This window comes from Pteropus medius, unplaced genomic scaffold, assembly GCF_902729225.1.
Source record: "Pteropus medius unplaced genomic scaffold, Ma_sr-lr_union100, whole genome shotgun sequence".
NCBI classification, from domain to species: domain Eukaryota; kingdom Metazoa; phylum Chordata; class Mammalia; order Chiroptera; family Pteropodidae; genus Pteropus; species Pteropus medius.
The window spans coordinates 12908969-12934706 of record NW_024349804.1 but is presented as its reverse complement, the minus strand read 5'-3'; the positions used below and the strand labels follow the sequence as shown (position 1 = coordinate 12934706).

The 25738-nt window shown below is 58.3% G+C and overlaps 1 protein-coding gene across 7 annotated transcripts in view; it reads left to right on the top strand.

The window, feature by feature from the left end:
• Positions 1 to 18142, top strand: part of AFAP1 (actin filament associated protein 1) — a 101552-nt gene extending 83410 nt beyond the window's left edge. For all 7 annotated transcript variants that reach the window (XM_039838006.1, XM_039838005.1, XM_039838004.1 and 4 more), the window contains 6 exons: positions 2673 to 2790; positions 8108 to 8222; positions 12011 to 12175; positions 13826 to 14016; positions 15078 to 15239; positions 17867 to 18142. In XM_039838006.1, the coding sequence (XP_039693940.1) occupies positions 2673 to 2790; positions 8108 to 8222; positions 12011 to 12175; positions 13826 to 14016; positions 15078 to 15239; positions 17867 to 17893 (778 nt within the window). In that variant the 3' untranslated portion in view covers positions 17894 to 18142. The remainder of the gene's footprint in view (positions 1 to 2672; positions 2791 to 8107; positions 8223 to 12010; positions 12176 to 13825; positions 14017 to 15077; positions 15240 to 17866) is intronic.
• The last annotated feature ends 7596 nt before the right edge of the window (positions 18143 to 25738 follow it).

The following is a 25738-nucleotide window of genomic DNA, read 5'->3' as shown; positions in this document are numbered from 1 at the left end:
ACCAGCAGTGGGTCAGTGTGGACAAGCAGTGGGGAGTAGACAAACCGATAGGAAGCCGTCATCTCAAGTCACCTCATCTGAATTCCTGAGAGATGTAAAACGTATTTCCTTAAAATATGGATGCGTCATGAGGACATTATGCTCGGTGAAATAAGCCAGTCATGAGAGGATAAATACTGTACGATTCCCCTGACAGGAGGTACTAGAGTGGGCAGATCCATAGCCCAGAAAGTAGGATGGAGGCCGCGAGGGGCTGCGGGAGGGGCAGTCAGTGTTTGGGTCGGAGGTTCCGTTTGGGAAGCCGAAGTTCTGGAGCTCAGCGGCGGAAACAGTCACACGGCCCTGTGAACGCACGCAGCGCCGCCGAGCTGTGCACTTGACAGTGGTTGTGACAGTGAATTTCGTTACGTGTGTTTTAACCACAGTGTATGTGTTTCCTGTGAGTGACTTGTGTTTTGGGTCGGACAAGTGGCGCGCAGTCTCTCATCTCATTTCTGCTGCTCAGTTAGGCCGAACGCCCTGTCGTAGAAAGAGCAGCAGGTGGAGACAGGAATCTGGCACCTAGTCATGGCCCCACTCACTCCTCAGGGCCCGAGACTTGTTCGGGGCCCAGGTCCCTCTCTGTAAGACGAGGGCTAGGCCACACTGCACGGCGGCTCAGGGCCCCTCCAGCTGGGACGTCCTATGTGTCCATGACCTCTCCCTCTTAGGACCGTGAGTCAGAAGCGTCCTGCTGGCGTCTCTTCCGTGCAGGGAAGCTTCTGGCCTGCCGCCTCGCGGTCCCCGCTCCTTCCTGGCTTCTGTGCAGTGACGTGAGTTCTAGGCACAGTGCTGGGACCTGAGAAACACTGCGAGCACTGGACAGAACCTGCCTGAGGGGTTCCGTCTCCTGGGAGGAGGGCGGCACGTACAGAGGCCCCACACGTGTTCACTGCCACGACAGAGCCGGTCAGCACCGTGCAGGGGGCGGCGCACGCGGCCGCGGTCTCACATTCATTCCGGTTACTGCCCGTCACCGACAAAACGCACGCACCGTACCTTACCCCAGATTCCCCAAAGGAGACATTCAAACTAGAACACCTTAAATACATGTTGACAAACAGATCAAAAACCTCCTGTCGTTATGGAGCTCTGAAATGTTTAAACTTTAATTTTTTCTTGTATTTTTTTCCTGTGTAAACGTTCGTGTAATTTAAATATAGAAAGGTTGTATACATTTCTTATCAGAACAAAGCCAGAGTTGTTTTATACGTTAAAAAGGTAACCTGCTCTGGGCCGGGCTGCACCGCCGCCTTCCCCCGGCAGGGGGCAGTAGCCAGAAGCCTCTGTGCCGATCGCCGGTGCGGGGCCGGGACTGGGCCCTGGAACTCCTCGCGTGTCTGCTGCGGCAGAGCCGCTTGGCTTTGGCGCGAGGCCCGTCAGAGGCAGCTCTACTTTCCTGTCCGCCCTCACGTGTTTGCATTTACTCTTCTCTATCCATCTAGTTACCGTAGAAATGTAAGATCCTAGAAAGAAACAAAATTTGAAAAAAACTCTGTTTTGAAATTCCAGATTGTTTTAGTTCACCCGTTGGGAGAAAATGCTGTCTCGGTGATTTCTTCCCCGGGCATTCAATCTTTTACTTAAAACCAACGCGACTTCGTGAGTCAAGCGCTCAGGCATTCCCTGTTCAGCGCGTATTTGTCGAGCGCCTTCTGTGTGCCGGCCGTTGGCCCGGACACGGATCTGGGGACGAGCAGGACTGACCCGGGCCTGTCCCCCCGTAGCTGACCCTCTGGCGGGCACAGACAGACTGGCCGTGCAGTCGCGTGTGCGTGGTGGTCGGGAGTAGGAGGGGGAGCGGGGCGGGCAGCGCCGTGGAGGCCGGGGGGGCGCTGTTTGCTTGGGGCGCTCAGGGCAGGCCTCTCGATGAAGTCATGTCCCCCGAGGCAGAAGGAAGTGACGGGCCCTGGGAGAGGCCCGGAGGCAGGGGGCCCTTGGTGAGAGAGCCGCCAGGGAGGCCGTGCCGGCCACGGCAGCGCTCTGGGTGTTCGCCAAGCCGTGTCAGGAGCCCCCGAAGGTTTTGGACGGGGGTGACGTGGTCGGCCTGACTGCTGGAAGGTCGCACTGGCCGCTGTCAGGGCTCTCAGACGGTCAGTAGGGGAGGGCAGCGGGGAAGGTGACGCTAAGCGAACCCCGAGAACTTGAGGAACGCTGTCGAATAAACCTCTAAAGAGCTTAGGGGTCCGTGAACTTTCCCAAAAAAGGCCACACAGTAAATATTTCAGTTTCGCAGGCCGCATGGTCTCTGACTTTGATGACAGGTCCGTGAAAGGCGTGTAAAAACCTTGGAAGCCGCCCAGGCAGTGCGTCAAGGCAGAGGCAAGACCGCGGGCAGCAGCAGCCCCTGCTGTGGACGGCCGGTCGGCGTGGTGGTTCCTTATCGAATACCAGTTAGCACTGGGCACTGTGCTCTGTTCCCAGCATGCGTTGCCAGCAGCCCCCGTCACACTCCTGCAGGGCCGCGGGATCCCGTGTTGTAGGTGAGGCGTGTGACCCGACCGCTCCGGCACTTCCAGGCGGCGATACTGCTCCTGGCCTCCTGGGGCCTCCGCCGGAGCCCGAGCGGCAGGTCAGAAGCCCCGCAGGACCCGCTGTCCGCTGGAGTGTCTAACCCGTGTCCTGTCTTTCAGCTTCATGAACAGGCGAGTCATATCTGCGAACCCCTACCTAGGGGGGGCCTCCAACGGCTACGCCCACCCCAGTGGGACAGCGCTGCACTACGACGACGTCCCCTGTGTGAACGGCTCGGTGAGTGCGCCATGCCTGCAGGGCGAGCGGAGGCCGGGGCTAGGCCAGAGGGGCCGAGCGTTCCTGGGTTTGGCACCCCCGGTTTCAGTCCAGATGCGAGGGGCGAGAGAACTCCGTCCCCTCTCTCCTGTCCTTGTCTCTGACAAGCCAGTCGTCTGAATCTGCTTCGACACCAGCAGACAGTTTGTCATTCAGCGTCAGTGCCGTTGTTAAGGATTCTGGCACTCCTGAATGCTGACGAAGGGACAGCGCATTAGAGTCTGTCACGTGGACGGATCGAGACGTGACACAGTGTGAGCTGTCGGTGAATCGCATTTCCTGGTGTGACAAAAACGTTGGGAAGTCACCATCAGAACGCAGATGTCGCCACAGAGCGTGGACTCGGAGGACTGGGACCCTGGCCGCCGTCCGGCGCTGGGCACGTAGCACGTAGACATAGCGTGGCTTTTAGTGCTGAAACTAGCGTCCAGGGTCTGTTTGGCCTGAAGAGTTTTTTGATGTGTCCCCAGTGTTTTGTGTCTTACGTGTAATCGTTTGCTTTACGATGCCTGCACACGATTCAGGCAGCAGTCATTTAGTGAGCCCCTTCCCTCGCCAGGCACGTGCCCATCTCCTGGGCACTCAAAGGCGAGGGCTCGGTGGAGCCAGGAGCCTGTTGCCTTCCTAAGGGTGGCGAGGGGGTCGAGGTTCCCCAGAGGGTGGGAGTGCAGGCTGACGGACAGGCTGTGTGCCGGGGGCCTTCCGCCTGCCCTGGGGCTCCCGCCTGGGGGGCAGTGTGTCCAGGGCCCCTCGATTTCTCTAAGGGCTGTCTCTGCATCACAGAGAGCTCCCCCCACCCCCTTCCTTCCCTCCTCTCTCACCCCGCACCCTCTCCCTCCTCCCTTATTTTCCGACGGTTTCCTGGTGCCCAGACTCTGCTAGGGACTGAAAACGAAGTGGACGAGACCCCGCCCTTGTCCTTGCAGGGCCCCCGGGGTGGGGGGAGTGAGGACAGGCGGTAGGAGGAAGAGCGGGCTGGGACCTGGGCCCGGCGAGCACGGGTTTGGGTGCAGATTAAGTGGACACGGGGTTCTGTGACTCTTCGAACTGCCCGCCTGGCCGCCAGGCCCATCAAGCGGAGTCCTGCCTGGGTTTGCGGTGGTCAGAGGTGAGCTAGGGGCGTGTCCTGTCCTTGCCCCCATGCCCACCTGTCCAGGCCTCCCGGTGCCCACTCCGTGACAGCCCCGCACTCCCGTGGAGAGGCTCATGCGAACCCACGCACTTGGAGAAGCCCGGCTATGACCCTTACGAGAGCGGGTTTCAGGCCCACCTCTGTGCCTCGGCCTCGTCACTGTGCCGTTTGCAGGGCGGGCCGGGCTCTCCTGACCTGCTCTGTGCAGCCGCCGCCCCTCCTGACCCCGCAGTCGCCGCCCTGCGTCGGCCCAGCCGCCCCCACTCTTCAGAGAACGGTGCGCTTCTCCGAGCCCTGGGTCCCACAGAGGCTCTTTGGAGCGTTAACCCCCGGGCCTGTCTCTGAAGACCCCTATGAAGGCCCTGTCATTTCCCCCTTCCCTGGAGGGATTTCCCCACATACCACACCTGGCGCGGGGGAGCCGAAGGTTCCGGGGTCCGCCACCCCACACAGACGCTCCCCTCGTTCCTGTCTCGACCCATCCTGATTGTCCTGAGGGTTCAGGATATGCCCGGGGGTGAGCTGAGTCTAGGGAAATAAAGTGTGTGGTCCCCAAAGGTTAGCATTCAGGGTTTGCATCCGGTGAGTTTCCTGCCCGGAGGGCCTCACGCGTGCTGGGACATAAGCTTGTGCCCACGGCTTGCGCAGGGCCCTGCTGGCGTCTGGGGCCTCTGTCATACCGCTTCCCCGCACGCCGGCTCTTGTGGAGGACTTGGTTTCTGCTTCACGGAGTTCGGACTTTTGTCCCTAACCCTGACATTTTGGCAGCGTTTCTCCTTCAAGGAGTCTTACCCATTCGGTGCTCCCCCGAGGCCTACGGCACGGTGGACGTGCATCTCAAAATCACGTGCAAGCACACACAATTTCAATCTGGAAGCTTCTGTGCGGTTTCGCAGTCTTCCACGTGACTCGAGCCCACAGTATTTTAGGAAAATGATAGTCTAGTCTAGACCGTTTTAATAACCGCGGACAAATATGTGCTCAGTTGTCATCTTGAACCTCTCACGTCCAAGTTTATCTGCGTGTTCTGTTATTTTTAGATTGTAGATGGGTCCCCAGCATCACAAAAATAGACACCGAAGTGATTGCAAAGGAATAGAACACGCCTACTATGAAATCTTAAACCTTTTCTATATTTAAAGCAGAAGGCTGTAATTACAGGCTGGCAGGAAGAAACTGCTAGAAGGGTTTAAAAATAGGGTGAAAGGAACATACTAAATGAATCAATATTTCTCTCTTTTTGTAAGTACAAAGCAGTTCGTAGAGACCTTTAAAACTTGGAAAGATCTGGCCACGGTCGCTAGTCTGGGTTTCCACGTCCACTGCGGTGTCCATGCTCTGAAGTGGCAGCAGCCGCTTTGGTCCTTTGTGACAGGCGTCCTGCTACGACGATACCTTAAAGCAGCCACGCTTAGAAACGTCCTGTTTCCCACCACGGTTTGGTTTCTTTCTGTCACAGACCACGTTTTGGTTACGGCCCTTTAATAGCTGTGACAGAGTGTGAGACCTGGAACGGGCTGGCGGTTCCCCCAGAAGCCCCATCGCCGACACGCGCGGGCTTGGAAGAGCCAGCAGTGTGGTCTGGGGGCGGAGGCGGCGCTGTGTACGGTCAGGGGCCCGGCCTGCAGCCCCGCAACCTCTGCCTCAGCCTCCTGCTGCTTCACAAGGGTCCCCTGAGAATCGTAGGAGTGGGTATTTGTGAAGCATCGAAGCAGTGGTTTAAATCACAGCGATTGCTGGAAAGTGGCATCCGGGCCTGCGCGCTCAGCACACCCTGCGCCCCGGCGCCCCTCCCCTTGCCCGCGCTGCTCTGCTTCTGGGTCGGGAGCATTTCGGAAGTCTGGTTTTGGATAGAGAGATGTCAAGTCAGTTTTTCTTCCTGCTTTAAAAAACAGAATAAAACCTCCATAAGCCAATGACTCTGGAAATGAATGGCCCGAGGGAAAAAGGAAGCTTTCCGGAAGGCCCCCGACTGGAAAAGTTCCTTTAAGGCAGTTTGCCTGCAGTGCCCGTGCGTGCGTGTTTTGTCGATAACGGCTGGGGGTGTGTGTGTGTGTGTTGGGGTGGGGGTGCTAATAACGTCTCAGTGTGCTAAAATCTGCTGTGCTTTCTGTGGCCGAGGCACTAACGACAAAGCTGTGTGTGTTGCAGTGGGGACCGGAAGATGGCTTTCCCGCTTCCTGCAGCGGAGGCCTGGGAGAAGAGGTGCTTTATGATAACGCGGTCCTGTACGATAACTTGCCGCCTCCGGAAATCTTTGCACGCTGCCCGCCGGCCGACAGAAAGGCTCCTAGGCTGTCTGCTGACAAACTGTCTTGTAACCATTACAAACACCCCGCCTCCTGTGCTCTGCCTTCCGCTCAGTCTGTCACTAACACCTCTTCTGTGGGGAGGGCGTCTCTCGGGCTCGGCTCCCAGGTACAGCATCGCATTCTGTCATATTCTAGAACGCTCTTTGAGTCATGGTCTTCCTGCCGAGTTTTGCAATGATACCAACTTGTAGTAAGCGAGACTCATCAAGGGTAAAGCATAATTTTTTTTCCCCCAGCTAGAATGTAATTTGCAAATGCAATCAACGTTCGGCCGCCCAGGAACTGATTAAATATTCCTAGCTGGTTAAAGGTTTAAGCACCGTTTTTCTTTACCTGCATCTGGCTCTTCCAGTTCTCGGAAAATTCCCCGGTGAATTTTGTGACTCATGTCAACTAAACGCAAAGGCTTTTAGAAGGACGGGGACGATAATACTTTTCGGAAGATTCTCGGGCTGCAGGTACCCCTCGTGTCCCCGTTACGTGGCAGCGAGGCATGGTGGGCCCCGTGTGGCAGTCGCTTTGATCCGTAGATACCGAGGAGGGCTGTTCAGAGCACTCTGGTCCCTTTCCACAGTGGGTATAAAAACGTGCTCCCTAAAACCAGGTAGGTAATAAAGACTATGGATGGTCACTGAGTGATAACTCACTTGGATACTGAACTGTTATTCATCCCACACCCCATATTTAAGCAAATTGTAACATTTCAGCGTAAATACTAATTTTGTGTTTTCATGCGTTTTCATCCTAAGAATTTTTTATACTTTGCCTAAAGATCTGTGCCCACCAGATCTGGGCACAAAAGAGCAGATTTTCTTTTCCCTGTTTTTGAGGTAATCTTTTAAAAAATGACAAATGCCAAGGAAGTCCCTAGCGGCTCTTCCCAACCGATTGGTTCAATCAGAATCACATGGAAAGTTTGTTTTTGATTTTTCACTACAGTTGCTCAGATCCCAGCCCCGGAAAGTCCCTTGGGTGAGTCTGAGGGGCCCAGATCCGTGTGTGGTCAGACGTGGGAGCCATCAGCCTCCTGTTCTTTTTTTAAATACTTAAGTCAAACGTTTGGTAGGTCACTAAGCAAACAAGGGCTCAGAGAGTGTCGGTGACTCACTCAGCAGCTCCTGAGTGGCGGGGCCAGAACTGGAAGCCAGATCCGTCTGCCTCCCACAGCCCAGGCCGGCCGCGGAGGTCGCCGCAGGCTGTGCGCAGCGCAAGCTGGGGTCGCCCGGGTGAGCGTCCATCCCACAGCGAAGGTGCACGCGCATCACTTAAGCAAAATGCGGCGGCGTCACCTGCAGCCATCCAAGAAGTAGGGATGCGACTGAGCTTTTTAAAAACCTGTGGTTGGTCAAAATTTCGTTGACACTGTTTCAGACCCCATCAGTGAAGCCGAAGTTAGTGGTTTATCCCGTCACGACATCAGCATCAAAGTGCTGACAGCAGAACGTAGCTGCTCAGTCACGCCGCTCCCCACGGGCGTGCCACCGAAAGAAACGCCGTTTTTCTTCGGATGCGCAAACTTGCAGCGTCTCGGCCCAGCGCGCTCGGACGCGCCGCTGCCTGTGCCCGTGTCTCGACTGGCGTTGATGATCTCCCAGTCAGAACGTGCAACTTCTCCCGCATTCCGTCCGAGGTCCCCCCGTGCTAGAACCTCTCAGGCAGGCCTGGGGACCCACGGCAGCCCAGGGTTGGGAACCAGATTGGTTTTCCGCTCCCCTCATGCTTTTGTTAGGCCAGGTGCTACTTCAAGGGTCAGTGACTGAAACAATTAACTGGAAGAAGAAAAGGTGTTTGGATCGTTGGTTTTTAATTTTTTCTCATATGTTTATTTCAACAGTTGAAGGGTAAAAAGCCCCCAGTAGCGTCCAATGGGGTCGCAGGAAAAGGGAAGCCTCTGAACAGTCAGCAAAAAAAAGCTGATTCGGCCGCCAGCGTGAAGCGTACACCTTCAAGTAAGTTTGTCACTTGGTTTGTCGAGTTCTAGCTGTAGGTGTGGTTCGCAGAACTGAGCTGTCTGAGCCACGTCTTCTCCTCCCCACTCAAGTAGAGAGGGCCAGGTTTGGGGTCAGCGGGGGAGAGAGCTGTGGCCGCGTCCCCCTTCCTCGTTTGCTGTGGGGAAGAGCAGCGACGCGTGTGACTTGGGTATGAAAGGGGAAAAGCTCCTTCGTCACCGTCGCACTGGGTGAGCATGTTAAGTCTGAGGCGGTGGGAGGTGCAGGAGGCCCTGGACTTTGGGTCCGGGGACCTCGGTTTGTGTCCCTGATCTGTTGGTGACTGACTTAGCGACTTCAGTCGAGTCACGTAACCAGTCTAAACGCAGCTTCCATATGTGAAATGTGGCTGTGGTGGTTTCTGTGATGAATAATTCAGGTAATAAGGGGCCTCAGAGCGCTGGCGAATACGAGGATTTCGGGGGAGCCCTGGCCCGCAGTGCCTTGTCGTCTACACGCGCTGTCGTCCCGTCCTCCTGCCTCCGAGGGCAGGCGGCGGCGTCTCCCCCAGTGTACACATGTGGAAGTGATCCCGGAGCCATTCTTGGCTCCCCGCGGCTCGCTGCTGCTGACTAACAGAGCCAGAGTGAGGCCCAGGCCTTCCGATTCCGGAGCCGGCGGGGGACAGCTGAGCAGAGGAGCAGCGAGACCTACGTGGGGGACTCAGCCCGCCCGAGCCCTCAGCATCTCCCGTGTCCCCAGGCGGACAGACCTAGGCGGCACTGTTATCAGATGCGTCCGTGTCTCTTCAGCCCTGGTGATGCGGGGCACCTTGTCACTCAGCAGCCACTCAGCAGTGACACGAGTTTGTCCGAGGCGTTCTGCTTGTTGCCAGGCCGTGAAGACGGGACAGGACAGTTGCCACCAGGCGTGTCAGTTGGGCAGTACGTGGCAGATGCCAAGTGGACGGGCTGCGGCAGGGCCCTCCCAGGCGTGCGGGCCGGCAGGGAGGTGCCCAGGACAGGCCCGTGCGAGTTAGACACCGCGGCGAGTGTGACGGTAACTGGGAGTTGTGTCTGGTCGCTGAGCCTGGCTCCGCGCAGCTGGCAGACCGGTCTGCATGGGCATGAAGGCGAGGCCGGCTCCAGCCAGTGCCCTCCACACTTCCTAGGTGACCTCTGTGTGCCCTGTGATTTAATTTCCCAGTTAAGGGGCACGGGGAGGGCAGGCTGGCCTCGTCCGTGGCGGGATACGTGGACCAGCCGCGGAGCTGCTCAGCAGTCTAGGCGGCTTCTGCCCCGAGGGAACGTGTGTGCCCGTCCCTTCCGCTGCTGTCCGCAGATGGGCCTTTGGGCATCTGGTCGGAAGCCGACGGGGCCAAGCCCTCGTCTTCGTGATTGGTTTCACGTGGTGACTTCCCGTGGCCTTATCTTTCTGGCGAATCCTGTTTCCCTGTGCAGTTGGCTGTGTTTTATTCACTGAACACGTCAGTGTCCTTGGGGGCGGGGAACGACAGTGCTTTGTCCAGCAGGACCGGAACCACGTGAAGTTCTCGGTACCCGGGCCGGTTTTGTTGCCTAGATGACTTATTCCTTTATTTTTATGAGACTTTCTGGAGGGGATTTTTATTAACTGTGGTGACATCTAATGGTGACCAAAAAAATAATTGCATTGTGTTTTTGCTGAATTCAGCCAGTTGCATCACAGACTGGATGGGGTTTACTGCATGGGGACCAAATGGCAGGGAAATTTATAGGTTGTTGCTTACAGGTTTGTCGGGGAAACGTCTTCGTTTAGAAATGAGTCACTAGAGTTTGGGCTTCGCTCCGTTTGCCAACCGTGCCCTGACCCTGAGCCGTGCGGGGCAGTGCTTTTGTTCCCGTTGCTGGCTCGGTCGTGTCGTGCTGTAGTCCTTTGTCATCTGCGTGTGTGGTGTCCCTTGGCGAGGGCACTGCTGAGCCGGGAGTGGTGCCTCGCACCTGCCTTCAGCAGCCCAGCATTCCGTTATGACCGCTGCGGTGTGCGCTGCAAGAATTGATAAATTGGGCACTTCAGAGAGGCGCTATAAATGGTCCCCGTTGCCTCAAGTGGACAGCCCTGGGGACTGCACGACCGCTGGCAGTGGTTAGAACTCCCAGGGAACGTGCCCTGTGTCCCAGGCATCACGAGGTTTTGTGAGATGGGTTTTAGGTACATGTATTGAATTTTTTAAAACGCCCACGAGGTGAGCCTTATGGCGTCTGCGTCGTAGCGGGCGAAGCGGAGGTGCAGGCACAGGAATAGCTTGCCTAGCGTCATGGCTGCCTCCCCGCTCCCTGCCTTCCTTATTAACCACCGGGCCGCCCGCCACGTCCCCTCTGCAGGCAGCCAGTCCAGTCGAGGAGGCGGACGTGCCGATAAACAGTCGGCGGGGGAGCTCGGGCTGACGGGCCGTGTGGATGCCCCCGAGTCCTCTGAGCGGCAGTCGGGTCTCGGCGCTCAGTTGTCGGAGGCCGTGGGGCCGTGAGGCCTCGACAGCGGAGTCCCGGGCCTGCCTCGTGGCCTGCTCCATCTCCTCCTCTCTTCGCTGTATTTTTCCAAGGCGGCTTTTTCTAAATTAAAATTGTCAAAGGCCAGTGGAATTATAGTAAAAGAACACGGGCTCAGGGTCCAGATGCCACATGAACTAGTGCCGTGGCCTTGGCCAAGTCCTACATTTTCCCTGAGACTGGTTTCCTCTTCACCTACTCCCTCCCTCACTCATTCACTCATTCATTCACTCACTCATTCATTCACTCACTCATTCATTCACTCATTCATTCACTCATTCCTCCCTCACTCTTCACTCATTCCTCCCTCACTCATTCCATTCACTCATTCCTCCCTCATTCACTTTCGTTCTCCCTGCTCATTCATTCACTCATTGCTCCCTCATTCACTCATTCTTTCGTTCCTCCTCATTAGTTCACTCATTCATTCACTCATTCACTCACTCATTCACTCATTCATTCGTTCACTCCCTCATTCACTCACTCATTCATTCACTCCCTCATTCATTCATTCACTCCCTCACTCGTTCACTCACTCATTCACTCACTCGTTTTATTTAGCGAGTACGTTTGTAGTGCTCGTTTCGTGTTTGTCCTCAGTGCTTTATAAATACTAACTTAATCCTCTTAACTGCCCTCCGTATCATCCCCATTTCTCAGAGGAGGAAACTGAGGCACCGAGGTTTAAGCTCCTCGTTCAAGGTCATGCAGCTGCGGGTGGCGAGCTGGGCTCCAAACCCCGACCTCAGGCTCCCGCCAGCACCCTAGTCGCCTCTTCACCATCTCCTGAGTTCATTCGTTCACGTGCTCGGTCCATGCCGGGTGCCACCTCAGCGCCGCGGGCAGCCGCCGGGTCAGCACGCCCATCGACGGCAGAGCGGCAGCGGCAGCCGTGACGCTGTTATGGCGGCGTTTGGGAAAATGCAGGGCGCTCCACAGATACAGAGACGGCCGCCGACGTCGATAGCCTTCTTTTCAGATTGCAGAACATTCGAGGGTCCATCTAAGTTGCGTGCCCGAGAGGGAAAGGGAATTAGTTACAGGGAATTGCCTAATATTCTGTTTCCATTTTCAATATTTGTTTCAAAGAACGTCGGATCATTTGAACCAGTCACTTTTCCACTGAGTTCAAAGCGCGCCTCCTCTTCTTCCTGTTGAATCAGCAGGAAGAGCTCGCTTCGAGTTTGCTCCCCGAGCTGGCGGATGGAGCAGGCTTCGCGAGTCACCCTGTTATCTTCACGGTGAAACCCGATCTCCCACTGCTGCTTTTCTCTTTTCAAGATGCCGACCAGTACAAATATGGCAAGAACCGGGTGGAAGCCGACGCCAAGCGGCTGCAGACCAAGGAGGACGAGCTGCTGAGGAGGAAGGAGGCCCTGCGCAACAGGCTGGCCCAGCTGCGGAAGGAGAGGAGGGACCTGAGGGCCGCCATCGAGGTGAACGCTGGTACGCGGGGTGCCCACCGTGCCAGAGCCCAGACTCCCCTCCCCGCCCGCGCGGCCGTCACCCCCGGGCCCTCACCGAGGCCGCCTCCATCACTCCGAGCGGTGCTTCGGAGTCTGGAAGCTCTGCTGGTAAACGCAGGGCAGGCACCCGGGCGGCGGAAACGGAGCACGCGGGAGGCCGGGCCTGGCCCTCGTCCTGCTGGCAGGTGCGGGAGCTGTCCCGGCCTCCGGTGCTGACGGCAGGGACCGTCTGGAGCACAGGCCCTGTCGCCCAAGGGCTCCGGGGTCCCAGGGCACGGTGCACGACCAGCAGTTGGGTTTGTCAGCAGGAAGGCAGTGCACGGGGCAGGTAACATTCAGAAGCCCACACAAGAGGTCTCTGGGCGGGCAGAAGGAGCCCCGTCCGCTGAGAAGGGACTGCCACGAGCAAGGCAGTGCCTGAGTTCTTGATCGGGGGAAGAGGCCAGGTTAGTGGCAGCGATGCCCAGAGAGGAGCTGAGCACAGTGGCAGTCATTGGGGAGACCAGGGCAGTTCCAGAGCGGTGTCTGCATCAGCAGGAGCCGGGTGTGTGGTGTCTGGCTCCAGAGAGGCACAAATGCCTGAATGCGCACGCCTGAAACACGTGCACCTCAAACACGTACGCCTCAGCTCAAGACTGGTTCTCATCCCCGGCCAGGGCCGACCTTTGCATTTCCATGCTGCTGGCCTCAGGTAGAAGGGGGCTCAAGGCCGGTGCAGGGAACGGGGACGGTCCTGGGGGGAGCCAGCTGCTTTCAGGTGGCTCGTCTCGCAGGGAGGGGTTGACACACATGCGCACAGAGTTCAGGCCTTTCCCGACTTTGTGCCTCAGTGGATTCTGTGAAAGGAGGTGCTTTTGGAGTTTAACGAACGGGAGGCAGGTGTTGGCCCCGTAGATGAGCAGTAACCTGTAGGAGGAGGCGGGACGTGTAAGGGCGAGGCCACCTGGGATGGGCGAAAGCGAGGTCGGGGAGCTGCGTGAGCAGGGGAGCGAGGGTGCAGGACGAGCTCGCCGGTTCGGGCCTTGAAAAGAGAGACCGTCCTGCGCTGCGAGCCCTAGGCCAGGGCCATACGCACAGGTCAGCCGGCCCCCGGACTCTGGTTGCTCAGCTGTCTCGTGGGTGCGTTACCTGCCTCCTTGTGCTGCCGTAACCCGATTCAAGTAAAACAATGAGGCACATGTGCCTTAAGCAAACGTGGCGTTTTCTGAGGAGGCGCAGGCTGTATTACAGTGTGACCCCAGGGGCACATAAGATGACCGAGTAACTGATGGGAGAATTAGAACAGGAAAACATCAGCCCTTCAAGTCGGTGGCCCCTTGGGAAGCCCAGCAGTTGAATACCACATGTTCAAGTGAGCGCGTCGAGGCCCAGGCCCAGATCTGTGGGGACCTGTGAGCATCAAGGTCTCCTGTTCCTGGTCCACATTCTTCCAGCTGCAGAAAAGGCAGGTGGTGAGCGAAAGACTTTGTTCCTTTAAAGGACGGTCGAACGTGAGTTTTGCAGAAAGGACTCAAGTCAGAGGAGCTCAGCCCAGAGTCTCGCAGAGCCGCCGGTGGGCGTGCCAGCCCTGTGCTCTGCCGCGGCGGCCTCCGCCTGCCGTTGGTGCAGCAGCGTCTCCCCGGGCTTTCAGGCAGGAAGACCCAGCTGATCCTGGAGGAGAAGCTGAGGACGCTGGAGGAGGAGTGTAAGCAGAAGGAGGCGGAGCGCGTCAACCTGGAGCTGGAGCTGACGGAGGTCAAGGAGAGCCTGCGGAAAGCCCTGGCCGGCGGGGTCACCCTGGGACTGGCCATCGAGCCCCGGTCGGGGACCTCGAGTCCACAGGTAACGTCTGCCGGCGCCTCCGAGCAGCTGACGGTCGCGGGCGTCCAGAGAACGTGCCCGTTTCACTTTCTAGAGTAGCCGCTCGTGCTCTGTAGCGTGGCACGGCCAGTACACAACGCGCGTCCGCTCCGAACACCTCAACGGTGCGAGAAGTTCACTGGCGTTAAACGTTCTTACCCTTTCTCCGAACTGTCTAAAAGGTAGTGGAAACACTGAGTCTGTTTCCTTCCTCTTTGCAAAATCCTGCTATGATAGGTACGGTTCTTTTTGTCTCTTTTGATTCATGTCCTAATTTGATGCCAGCGCATGAGGTAGACACTTAAATCAGTGTAGCAGATTTTTATACAGCGTCTAGCACGTCCCGTGAATTACGTCAGGCGCTGGGGATACGAAACGAATGGAACACGGTCTGTGTCCTCTTCGAATCGAACAGGACAAATGGGAGTCGTTTGTCGAACGAGCATCACCGCCCTGGTGATCCTGCTCTGCTCGCTAACTCACGCTTCCCACGCGGCCGCCCGTGAGTCAGGCGCCAATGTTCCCGCTCCACAGGGCTGGAGGTGCCGGCGAGCAGACAGCGCACACGGGTCAGGCCTGACCGCGGCGCCGCCCCTCTCAGCTGAGGCCCCATGCCATCGTCCCCTGCACCCCCTGCACCCCCGGGTCCCCTCCCTCGTCGACACCCTGAGTGCTCACTTCTGGTCCTTCTTTGCAAACCACCTGGCAGATGCCCCTCCCCAGCGCTGGGGTGGACCCAAGGGCTGTGCAGGTGGCCACGCCAGAGGCCGTGCGATGCGGCTGGGGACGTGGACTGCGGGCCTTCCGTCCCCATCTCATGGCTGTGAGCGGCCTCACTCGGTCTTTCTGCCTGTGGGACGGGCATTTAAAAGGTGCTCTTGGAACTGGGCCCTGACCACATGCGTATGGTGTTCTTACTATTGTCATTATTTCTGCCTATTTCCAAAACTCACTGTTTTCTTTAAAATAAACCATCTCCTGCTGGAAAATAGTGCCTGCCTGGGAAGCCCACCTCACACAGGGTGTCCTCTCTCCCCTAACAGTCCCCGGTTTTCAAGCATCGGACTCTGGAGAACTCGCCCATGTCCAGCTGTGAGACCAGTGACGCTGAGGGCCCCGTGCCCGTGAACAGCGCGGCCATCCTGAAGAAGAGCCAGCCGGCCGGCAGCTCCCCCTGCCGGGGACACGTGCTCCGGAAGGCCAAGGTCAGTAGTCCCCACCCTCGTGCGTGCAGGGAATGTGAGTGCTGATGGACACGGGCGCCCCGGCTTCCGGCTCTGGAAGGGAGAAGCCGTGTCTGTCTCCCTGCCCCGGGGCGCAGGCTCTGCGACGCCGTCTCTGGAAGCTCTCCGGGGCCCCTGCAGTCACACAGCCTCCCGGAACCTCTGCGAAGGCAGAAGGGACCAGAGCCTGACACGTTTACCCGTGTCAGGAAAGCCAGCAGCTCTGGTCCTGTCTCTGCCGCGGGGGGGCTCCTGCCTTCCGCCGGTTTCCAGTGGCTTCCGGTGGCGGGACAGAGCGTGGCCCAGGCGGCCTGGGGCTCCGTCGGGCGCAGAGTCTTCTCCAGGCCCCTCAGCCTTCTCCGCCCGGCGCCCGCGGGCCCGGTGGAAACCCCTTCAGCCCATTCTCTACTATCCTCCAGTCTTATAATGGGATCAGCCACGAACGATTTTTGATGCTAAACGTAATGTTAGAAAGATTTAAAAACTTTTTATAGTTTACCAAAGTAAACGCTTCTTGACAGCAGTAACTGAAAGTGTGTCGCACGAAAAAATCACACTTGGTGCCATGACATTAACTCCTCCGGATGAACTGAATTTGTTCTGGCAAACGTGGAGGCCGGACGTCCTCCCTTCACTGCCTCTGGGGCCTCTGACTGCTGTTGTGACTTGTTTTCTGGTAGCTCTGGAACCCGTTCCAAATTGGCTAGAAACGTATCACTTCCTGCAAGGTGGGCCTGGCGTGGGTAAGAGTGAGTGTTGGCCGCTCATTCCGCTCGGCGCGTTCACAGGACCCCCCGTGACCACCTGCGAGAATACCGGTCCTTACAGCAAGAGAGTGGACCGAAGACTGTGCATCGGTAAACTTGGGGGAAAGGATTATTGCGCATCATTCTGCGCCTTTTCTCAGCATCTGTCAAGTGGTCTTCATCGTTGTCGTGCCCCTCTGCAGGGGACTGTGTTTGCCCGAGAGAGGTTTAGACACGTGGTGCCCAGCCAGGTCCCCTGATTATTTGCAGATGAGCAGTGCAGGGAAGGTACCCCGGTCATCCGGGTTCTTCACGGTCGCGGAGATGGATTTACAGTCGCGTATGGAACTGCGCCTTTGCTGGGTGCGCTCGCGCCATCCAGAGGCCTGAGCCCCGCGCGCCTCCTGCTGCCCTGTGGCGATGCGTGTGAACCGGGGGATCGCGGCCGTCGTGTCACGGGGAAACGGCTGTCTCCACACGCAGCTCCAGAAGCCGCCGAGTGAGCCGCCGGCAGTCTGCCCGCAGCCTCCCTGAAGAGCAGGACAGGGCAGGGCTTTCCTGGGTCCCCGAGAATAGTGACAAAGGACCACAGCTGCAGGAAGGGGTGGCGGCGTGGCCTTTGGACTCCGGGAGCCTCAATCCGCTTGAAGGTGCCTCACACACTGCTTCCTGCCCGCCTTGTTCTGCGCCCCGGGGGTCTGACCTGGGCCCGCCCCTCCGCCCCTGCTGTGGCTCCTGGGCATGAGAGAGTTTGTGCCCTGCAGGTCGGACGGCTGCAAGTCATCTGTCAGGGTTCCCAGCTGAGAAGGGCTCACGTGGCCCGACGTCCCACTCCAGCACGTGTCCCCGCCTGGCTTTGAGGAGCCGTGTGCCGCGGGAGCTCTGGCCCTGGGCGTGCTGGCTGCCTCCACCGTGAGCCATTTCCCAAGGGTTGGCCAGGCCGCCCCGCAGACCACGGCCCCGTGCGCCATCGAAACACCCACCTCACGCCGCAAACTGCGGGGCCTCGTCTTCCTCTCACTGGCCCCTGGTCACAGTGTCCCTGGGGCTCTCCATTCCGGCCCTCTGATTGATGGCCGGGTGGCCTGTGCTTGGTCGTGCGATGGCATTGGCCGAACTTGGTTGTTGAGCTTCCGGCAGCGTCCGTGGGCAGCACGTCCATCTCTCTGCTGAGACTGCGCTGCCGGACACCAGCGTGCTGCACAGAGGCCGCCAGGCAGTGCTGGTCTCGTGGCTCGTCCTCCAGTGTCCCCTCTGTTGGCAGTGGCCCACGTGCTTGTCCCGTGGAGCTGACACAGCAACGGGGCACGCAGGGGTGAGGTGCCGAGGGTCACGCTCCTCTTTGCAAAGCCCAGTGCCCCGGAGCACCCACGGGTGGTCTGGGTGGCCGTTTCGGGTTTGTTTGCGCAACGTTTCCCAGCGCCATGCTCTTAACCGTTCATCACGCTTGAACTCGCGAGTCTAGAAAAGGTGAGAAATTCCTAATTTTATGCGCTGCGCAGAGGTGTGCAGTGTGCTGAGGCCCAGTTAAGAACCCCTGGGAGCAGGAGGCAGGCGGGTGCCACGGGGGCTGGAGGGGGGAGGGCGTGAGTCCCTGCCCGGCCGCGTGGCGGGAACTGCCGCATGTCTTCACCTTCGACTTTGCCAGTGGCACTTCAGAGTCCGCGGTAGGACTCACGCGGGTCTAACTTCTGGGTCGTGTGGCAATTCCGCTTAATATTTTGAGGAGCTCCCGCACCCCCTTCCGCAGCGCCGCGGTCCCCACGCTTGCTCGGTCGCAAGTACTGTCGGGACACAGTGTGACTCGTCTCATGACTCTGCCGCCCTGACGTGTCTAACTCCCGCTCTCGCTTCCCTTGTCAGGAGTGGGAGCTGAAGAACGGGACATAGAGGCGAGAGACGCGCTCCGGCCCGAGCAGGCGTCGCCGTCCGTCCGCGTGCCGACCGCGGGGAGGGAGCCCTGCGCCGGCCCCCGCTGCGGGGCCCGGGGTTGTGACGGCGCTCAGGCCGGTGCCGCCGGCTCCCGTGTGTTCCTGCTACTGTACGATGGTGCCCTTTAAAGAAATTTACCTGATACACTTTGGTTTCCAAATTTATTTGTTAAAAAAACATAAAGGGATGAAAGGTATTGCATAAGAATCCTGTGGCCGGTGGAGAAGTTGCATCTTTTCATCCAAATGACGGTTTCAACCAGTTTCAGCCCAACCCCAGACTGACGGCGACGGGGCTGCGGGCCTGGGCACGGAGCGCTCGGCCGGCCTCTCCTGCCGTGCGGCTAGCACGGGCACAGGGACCGCCCTGCCCTGCTGCTCTGTGGGGTGTCGTGGCTGCAGCGTGGACAGCGTGGGTCCCCTGTGTCTCTGCGTCCCCCTCCCCACATGCCTGGCCCCTCGTCCCCAGAGGTAAAGGCCTGAGAAATTGCGCTTTGACGCATTTTTTACCTTAAACTTTTTCTGGACAGATGCTTTGTCACCAGGACATGAAACGCTGCCATTCTTTCAAACTTTTTAAAAATGTTCTCTGTATTGTGTGCCACACTCAGCTCCGAGGGTTTTTCAGAGAGTCCGTATCACATTTTATTAATTATTTGTACTGCTTTTGAAAGGCGGCGAGGTTTCCGGTGCTCACCGATGTGTGTCCTAACCCCTTTTCCTGAGCATCCCTGCCACTGCCGAGCTGGCAGGTCGCCCTCGAGAGCTGGGCCGCCTCACGGCGGGCTCGGCGACACTTAACCTGCAGACATTCACCGATGGGTCCGTCCTTCGACAAGGAAGCAGGTTCTGAAGGTTGTGCAGTTATCGAGCCACCCCATCACAGAGCACAAGGAGGACCTTCGAGAGCTTCTAGTTCCTTCCGCAGCTCCCACCTCCAGCTCGCCTTCGAAGCCATGCACACGTCCACGGACTTGGGTGCGACCCCTCTCCGGGCACGCGGCCCCCTCGGCCTCTCCGTTACTTTTCTTGTTTGTCTCCCGTGTGGTCTTTCTTGGAGTGATCAGGCACTAAGGTATCAAGGGACAGAGCGCTGGCTTCTACCCCATGGTCCCAGGAAGCGGACTCTCCCCTCTGCTTCCGGGGACCCTCGGGGATTCCACTGTGACGGTGACGAGTGGAAAGCTGGTCACCCCGGGACCCCCGTGGACTGGTGCTTGGGGACAGGCCCCGGTGCGCGGACGGCTTTACCGAAACGGGCTAGGGGGGCTGCAGGGGTCGCCTTCCCTGCGCCCGCAAAGGCCATTCTCATCGAGTGTCCCAGCAGGCAGCGAGCTCCTCCCCAGACACCCTGTCGGCCCGTCCTGGCCCACACGCCTGCCCACGCCTCCCGCGGGCCATGCGGTCGGTCGATGTGTCACAGCTCGGCCCTCAGGTCTGCGTGGGCCAGGTTCGCTCTTGCTGACCAGGGCAGGCAGGGCCCAGCGTCTGGTGCAGGAGGCAGCTTCGCCACGGGGATCGGAGGCTGTCTAACTGGAGCCCACCCGAACCTTGAATTTGCCGCTGAGCTCTGTGCCAGGAGCATTTGTGGTTCGTGGGCCGTCACCTGGCACTGACGCTCTGATGCTCCTCCCCCCGCAGATTAGTGAGCTGAGGCACATCCCACCAGCACTTCGCACAGGTGACCCCAGGAAGTCCACGCAGACAGCGGCAGGGGGGAGCGTCCCAAGGCCCGGGCTTCTTCCCGCCAGTGCCTGGGAGCCCCCCACCCCCCACCCCGTGCTCCTCTGAAAGTGCAGGAAGCCGGGGCGCTCTGCGTGGCAGCCAGCTTTGCCCCGAGAGAGCTGCCAAGTTACAACTGTTGCTGAGAAGGGGGAACCTGAGGGCCCGTGTTCTTGACCTTGGCCCGTGTAGCCAGGCGGCGCTGGTGTGGCGGGCGACCGTTAGCAGAGCAGCCCTTAGACTGCACCTCGCCCACCTCCTTCAGGGGCCGCGCCCAAGGACACACCGGTCAGGGCCTGGTAGGACCCGGTCTGCAGACGCCTGGCGTACGCGTCCTGTGTGTAGAAAACCCGGTTTTTAAATCACTCCCACGACCTTAGCCTTTTAGAGAGGGCGGTGAGCTTACACGACCCCCGTGGATTCCACAGGGCCGTGTCACCCAAGTCCCGTGGGGACAGACTGCTGATAGCGTCTTCCCCTCCGTGGTTTTAGATTTGATTGGAAAGTTAGTTTAAAGCATTTGCTTCAAAATAAGTTATTTATTTGTATATGTTCAATAAACATAGTTTTTAATTTATATCTGTACATATTAGACCCACGTTAGGCATCTTTTCAGAATTCTGACAGTGGCCTTGTTTTATTTCCCTCCCGAACCCCCGAGAGGTGCCGCCGCCTCTGGGGCGCCCCAAGAAAACCGTGGGTGGGTGGGTGAGAGCCTGACCCTGCCCCTCACTGCTGGGAGGAGTCAGATTCCTTTTGAAATGTCACCCATCCCTTTAACAGGTGGTCAGTTCACAGAGTTCTCTAAAGCATCCCGACCAAGAGTCAGTAGAATGTGGCGGCCGCACGGGGGCCGGAGCGAGGCCCCGTCTCGGCGGGTCTGGGCCGCTCCTCCCGTCAGGACCCGGGCCCCGCGGTCGGCCTCCGGGGTCTGCGTCTGGCTTCACTGCAAGGCCATCGGCCTTCGAAGTGCCCTCCACTTTTATGCTTCCGTCATGTTTGGAGCTCGCCAGCCTTTTTCGCACAGAAGCAAAGTGACGGTTAGGGAAGAGCTTACTGTGTCGCCCCGACGCGGGGACAGGCGGAGCGTCCGCCCCCCATCCCGCCCAGGCCCAAACTCTGCAGAGGGTCGGGCGAGCCCAGTGGTGAGCGCGGAGAAGCCAGCAGCCCCTCGCCCGGCTTCCTGACAGCTCCGCCACAGGGTGACGAGCAGGCTGGGGGACGACAGGTCCCGGATGCGGACCAGCACCCGGAGGGCGAGGCCCCCGCACGCGGGACCTTCCCGGACGCCTCTCTCGGGACAACTCTGGGGACCGTGGGCGGCTGTGAGGTGAAGCCAGTCCTGTCCCCCTGGGGGTGGCTTCCGGGTGCCGGCCTGGTCTTCTACTGCGTCCACTTCCCCTGTCCCAGGCTTGTTTGGGCTGTTTCTGTGAACCCCAGGCCAATCTGATGGGTCGGAGGTTTGTCGCCTTTTGCAAAACCTGCTTCAAAACCCGTGTGTGTCCTAGGCCCTGAAGGCCACCCCCGGAAGGCGCTTCAGGGTTTTTTAATTGTGGGGACAATTTGGAACTTTTGCGCAGGGTTCTGAGGAGACAGCTATGAAGCTGGGGGTGGGCAAGACTCCTCCGCGGGCACACCTTTCCTTTGCGGAAGAGCGTTAACTCTGTCACCAGGCCACCGGGGGCAGGGGGTGTAAATTTAGCCCACAGACCTGGCTCACCAGCTTAGTCACCAAGTCATGTGACAGGAACCTCCCGAGGAGGGGCAGAGGACGGGCTCGCTCAGGCAGGGCCTCTGCCTCCGGGGAACACGGGCTGCACCTCCTGTGCCTTCTTCGCTGCTGGCGGGGGGCTGACCCGCCATGCAGCCTGCCCGGTCCTTATGGAGAGCCTCCCCCAGGAGCACGGCGACTCGCAGGCTCCCAGCAAGGTGCCCCTCCTTTGTCACAGCAGCAGTTAAATGTCTAACTATTGCCTTCCTCTTTTTTCTAAAATAATTTTTAATGAGAAAAATCATTTCAAATATGGTATAGTTTTTAAAAAGATAGTTATTATTTTTCCATTCTGTTCTTATTGCCGTCTCATTATCCCCGTGATGGGCTGGGTCAACACTGTGAAATAAACTAAAAATAACCTAAAATTTTCATGCCATATTCACACACGGCACCACATTGCAGAAAAAGCAGAACCGCCTGTTCATGAACCTGGAGCCATAGCAGGACAGCCTGTCACCTGGGGACCTGTTGCCTTCATTCAGATGCAGCCTTTCGCCCATCTTTTGTGAAATATTTTCAGTTACGTTCTTCCAGAAAAGCTTATCTTACAGTGTACAAGTACCGTTAGGTATTTCTGCTTGTCTCCATGAAAAATATTTTCAAAATGGGATCATCAGATCATAATTCTTAGGGACCAAAGGTGTTTTTAATAAGATAATCTTTGTATTTGATTTTCTAATGAGAAAGCGTGTTTAAATTTTAACATCAACTTTTAAATGATATGTTTTCAGCATTGACCACGACTACACATTGTTAAATGTTTTCATGTTAAGAATGTAATTATTTCCTTATTGTATTTTTTAAAAACTAAAGTCATATTTAAAATTCTCTTTGAAAGAAGCAGGCAGGAGACAGGAAAGATTCTTTTTAAATTAAATATGTTGGCAGTGTCCTTTTAAAATGACTGTAAATATATTTTCGTTATGTTTCTCCATGTATTTAATTCATAAAGTGAAAAATTTTATCAGAAGAAACTTGCATTTGAAATACGAGTTCTCGGCCCATTTGTCCCATTTTGTAGTAGCCTCATTTGAATGTCTTCACTGAGGGATTTTTCTACCGTTGAGCGTGGCGTAGCCCGCAGACCGGCGCCCGCGGCGTGACTCGTGTGTGTTATTAATAAACTCTGCTCTTGCGACCAGGCTCCGCGTCTCGGCCGACTCCGTCTGTAGCGCAGCCTCGGTTTCTCAGGTTGAGTGGATGCCGTTTGCTCACAGCCACTCGACAGGTGCAGGCGTAAGAAGTCACAGGTGAGGGCAGACGGGGAGGACACACTTTGTTCTCTTAAGGAAGAATCCTCTTTCGCGAAAAAGCCATTTTTTTCTTTTTAAGTGGCTTTTAGTCCCTAGACCCAAGTATTCAACTTAAAAGAAATGTCCGCGTACCCGCTGAGTGCCAGGCCCTGGGCTGGGTGCTGGAACTTGCAATGGCTCTGGGGTCGCTCGCTCTCAGGGGCTCCCTCCCGTCAGCTGACGCCCCTGGAGCTCTGAGTGCAGAGCCGGGGGGTGGGGGCGCTTCTGGACTCAGGCAGGAAGAACAGCTGCCTTTGGGGCACTGGGGAATGGGTTTGGGGGTGGGCATTGCGGCTGGGTCGTGGGTTTAGGTAGGAGGGGAGGGGAGACACGTCCGTGGGAGGCACCCCAAGAGCAGGGGTGGAGGGTGGGAGCATGGCCTCTCAGGAGAAGGCAGGGGCTGTGGACCCGGGAGGAGGGTGCCCCACGGGTCGAGGAGGGGCTTGCAGCGAGGGGGAGGGCCTCACGTGGGTGCAGAAGTGGGGATGCTGCGGAGTGGGTCCGAGCTTCCCGTGCGTGGGGGACCGCCAGGTTTGATTTAGACCCCGTGAGATGAGAACACGAGCGACAACCAAGGCCCACCTGACGGCCACCACGGCCACGCGGGGGTCAGGTGCGCCAGGGTGCAGGTAGAGCAGACGAAGGGAGCCCCAAGATGCCAGCCCCGGGGTGGCTCTGCTGAAAGTACTTGCCCAGATGGCGACGAGCGGCTGGGCTGGCCTGTCGCCTGGCCACAGACAGGAGGAGCAGCAGCTTGGCCAGGGCAGCGCGGGGAGGGAGGCCCGTCTGGGCCCTGCTGGATCGGACACTGCGGGACTTCCAGGTCGCAAGCAGAAGAGGCCTGGAGTCTGGTGCTCAGGTGTGTCCGCGTGGGACCCAGGGACGTCCCGGTGACAGGTTGCCCACCTAGATCCAGATGGCCCAGCGTGCCTGCCTTCACCCGAATGCTGTGCTCCCCGCAGCCCGGGGCGTGGGATTGGCCGGCCACGTCACGGGTCACGAAGGCCCGTTTCCTTTTCGGTGTAAAGTGAGTGCACTGGAGTCGGAGGATGACTTTAGATGGTGGGGCCGTCATTTTTCAAGTGCTGTGGGCTCTGGCTCTGAGAGCCACACCCCGCTTTGCTGTTGGGCGGGGGCAGCTGTCCACTGAGGGCCAAGTGGAAGCTTTATCACACCTGCTTTTACCTCGCGCTGCTCAGGCCCTGGACGCAGGTCATGCCCTGGTGGCTGCCAGGTGACCCAGAAGCGGCTCTATAATTCCTTTTAAAAGGTCACGCGGGGACACCAGAGCTCTTGGCTTTGCTATTTAAACCCACGGAGACCACCCAGGGATGTCCGTCACGTGAGTTCAGATGTCAGGAGCAGGCGGCACGAGGCCTCACCAGCATGAACCAGGAGCCCAGCTCCTCCGTGGGAAGCGTCTGCGATGCCGAAGGTTTACAGCATTGCGACGCTGTTAGACATGGCCGTCTTTTCATCCAAAGGGAGCGATTAGTTGAACAGAGTAGGCACATAACAGCTCTCTTGCAGGTGCATTGACTCAGCGAGATGGGTCACCGATACTCACCTCTTGACCTGGGGGCTAGTCCTGGAACTGTCCCCAGGGGTGGGGGACAGCGCCGGGCTCGGCGCTGGCTGCGGCCTTCCTCGGGCAGCCGGCCTCCGACTGGGAGGGCTGCCCGTGCCTGAGCTTGTCTTCATTCTGATGCTGACAGCCGGGCCCTCGCTGTCCCTGGACGGACTGCCTTTCCCGGGGCCGGCCAGTTCTCAGACAGCAGAGGACTCGCCTGCAAGCGTACCCTTCACATGCATTCTGGCCGTTCCTGAGCCCGCACCCCAACTGCCTCCATGTGGGGCTCCCCAGGGATCACGCAGCCACTCTCCCCCGTCCTAATCCCCCCAAGGTAGATGCCAGACACTCAGGACAGGCCCCTCTGCCCCAGAGCCTCTGAAATTATTCAGACCAGCCAGTCCGGGCCTGCCTGCTCTGCCTCCCCGTTCCTTCCCGTGGAAACCACCAGAAAGGCTCTCGTTAAGGTTGACCCCCCGCTCTGCCTCCTGATGGAACCCAGTGCTTCCCCAGGTGGCCTGGTGCGGCCCAGCGTGGCGTGTCCCCTCCTCTTGGCATCTGTAAGTGTAGCAGACTTAACTTCCTCGACGGCCATAGCCTCCTGCTCTGTGGCCCCCACAGTGGAGAAGAACCTGCGTTTTAGAGCCCCCGGTGCTGCGGGGGTGCGTGGGCTTTGAGGTCTCGACGTTGGACCTGGCTCGTTTTATTTCTCTCGCCCCACGGAGGGAGCATAACAGCTCTCTTGCAGGTGCATTGTGAGAATTCGGTGCGCTGAGCGGTGTAAACGCCCAGCACCGTCTGTCGCCTGACAGGTGCTCGGCAGCCCGAAGGCCGCTGGGAGGGAGCTCGGCGTCTCCCGCGCCCCCCACGCTGGCTGTGAGCAGGTCTTCTCCGACCAGCTCCCACGGAAGGTTACGTTGTCACGGCGGGAAAGGCACGTAGCCTCGGGCTTCAGGTGGGGAAGACGAGGCCCCATCCACGTGTTGGGCGGCCCTGGGCCCGGGAAGGCCTGCTTCTGCCCAAGTTCGCAGTCAGCCGGCGACGACCCAGATGGAGAGGTCACAGCTATCCGCTCAACAAACAGTCACAGCACCCCTGCTCTGTGCCAAGAACCGCTCCAGGCACGGGGGGAGCCGTGGCGAACCAGCCGGTGATGGCTCCCGCGTCCGCGAGCTGACCTCGAGCGCCACGGGGGTGGTGACAACAAAAGCAGAAGTAAGCGGGGGTGTCCAGTATTGACACGCCCCCTACATCAGGCGGAGCGAGCCCAGGCACAGGCCTCAAGGCGCAGGTGAGGGGCCGTCAGGAGAGGGGCCGGTGGTACGTGCGAGGTTGCAGGGCGGATCACGTGGGCTTTTGAAGCTGAGGGGAAGTGGCCGGTGAGGTGCTTTCAGCTGCAGGTGACAGAAGACCCCATTCGGGTCTGATGTGCATGCCGCCAGCAGC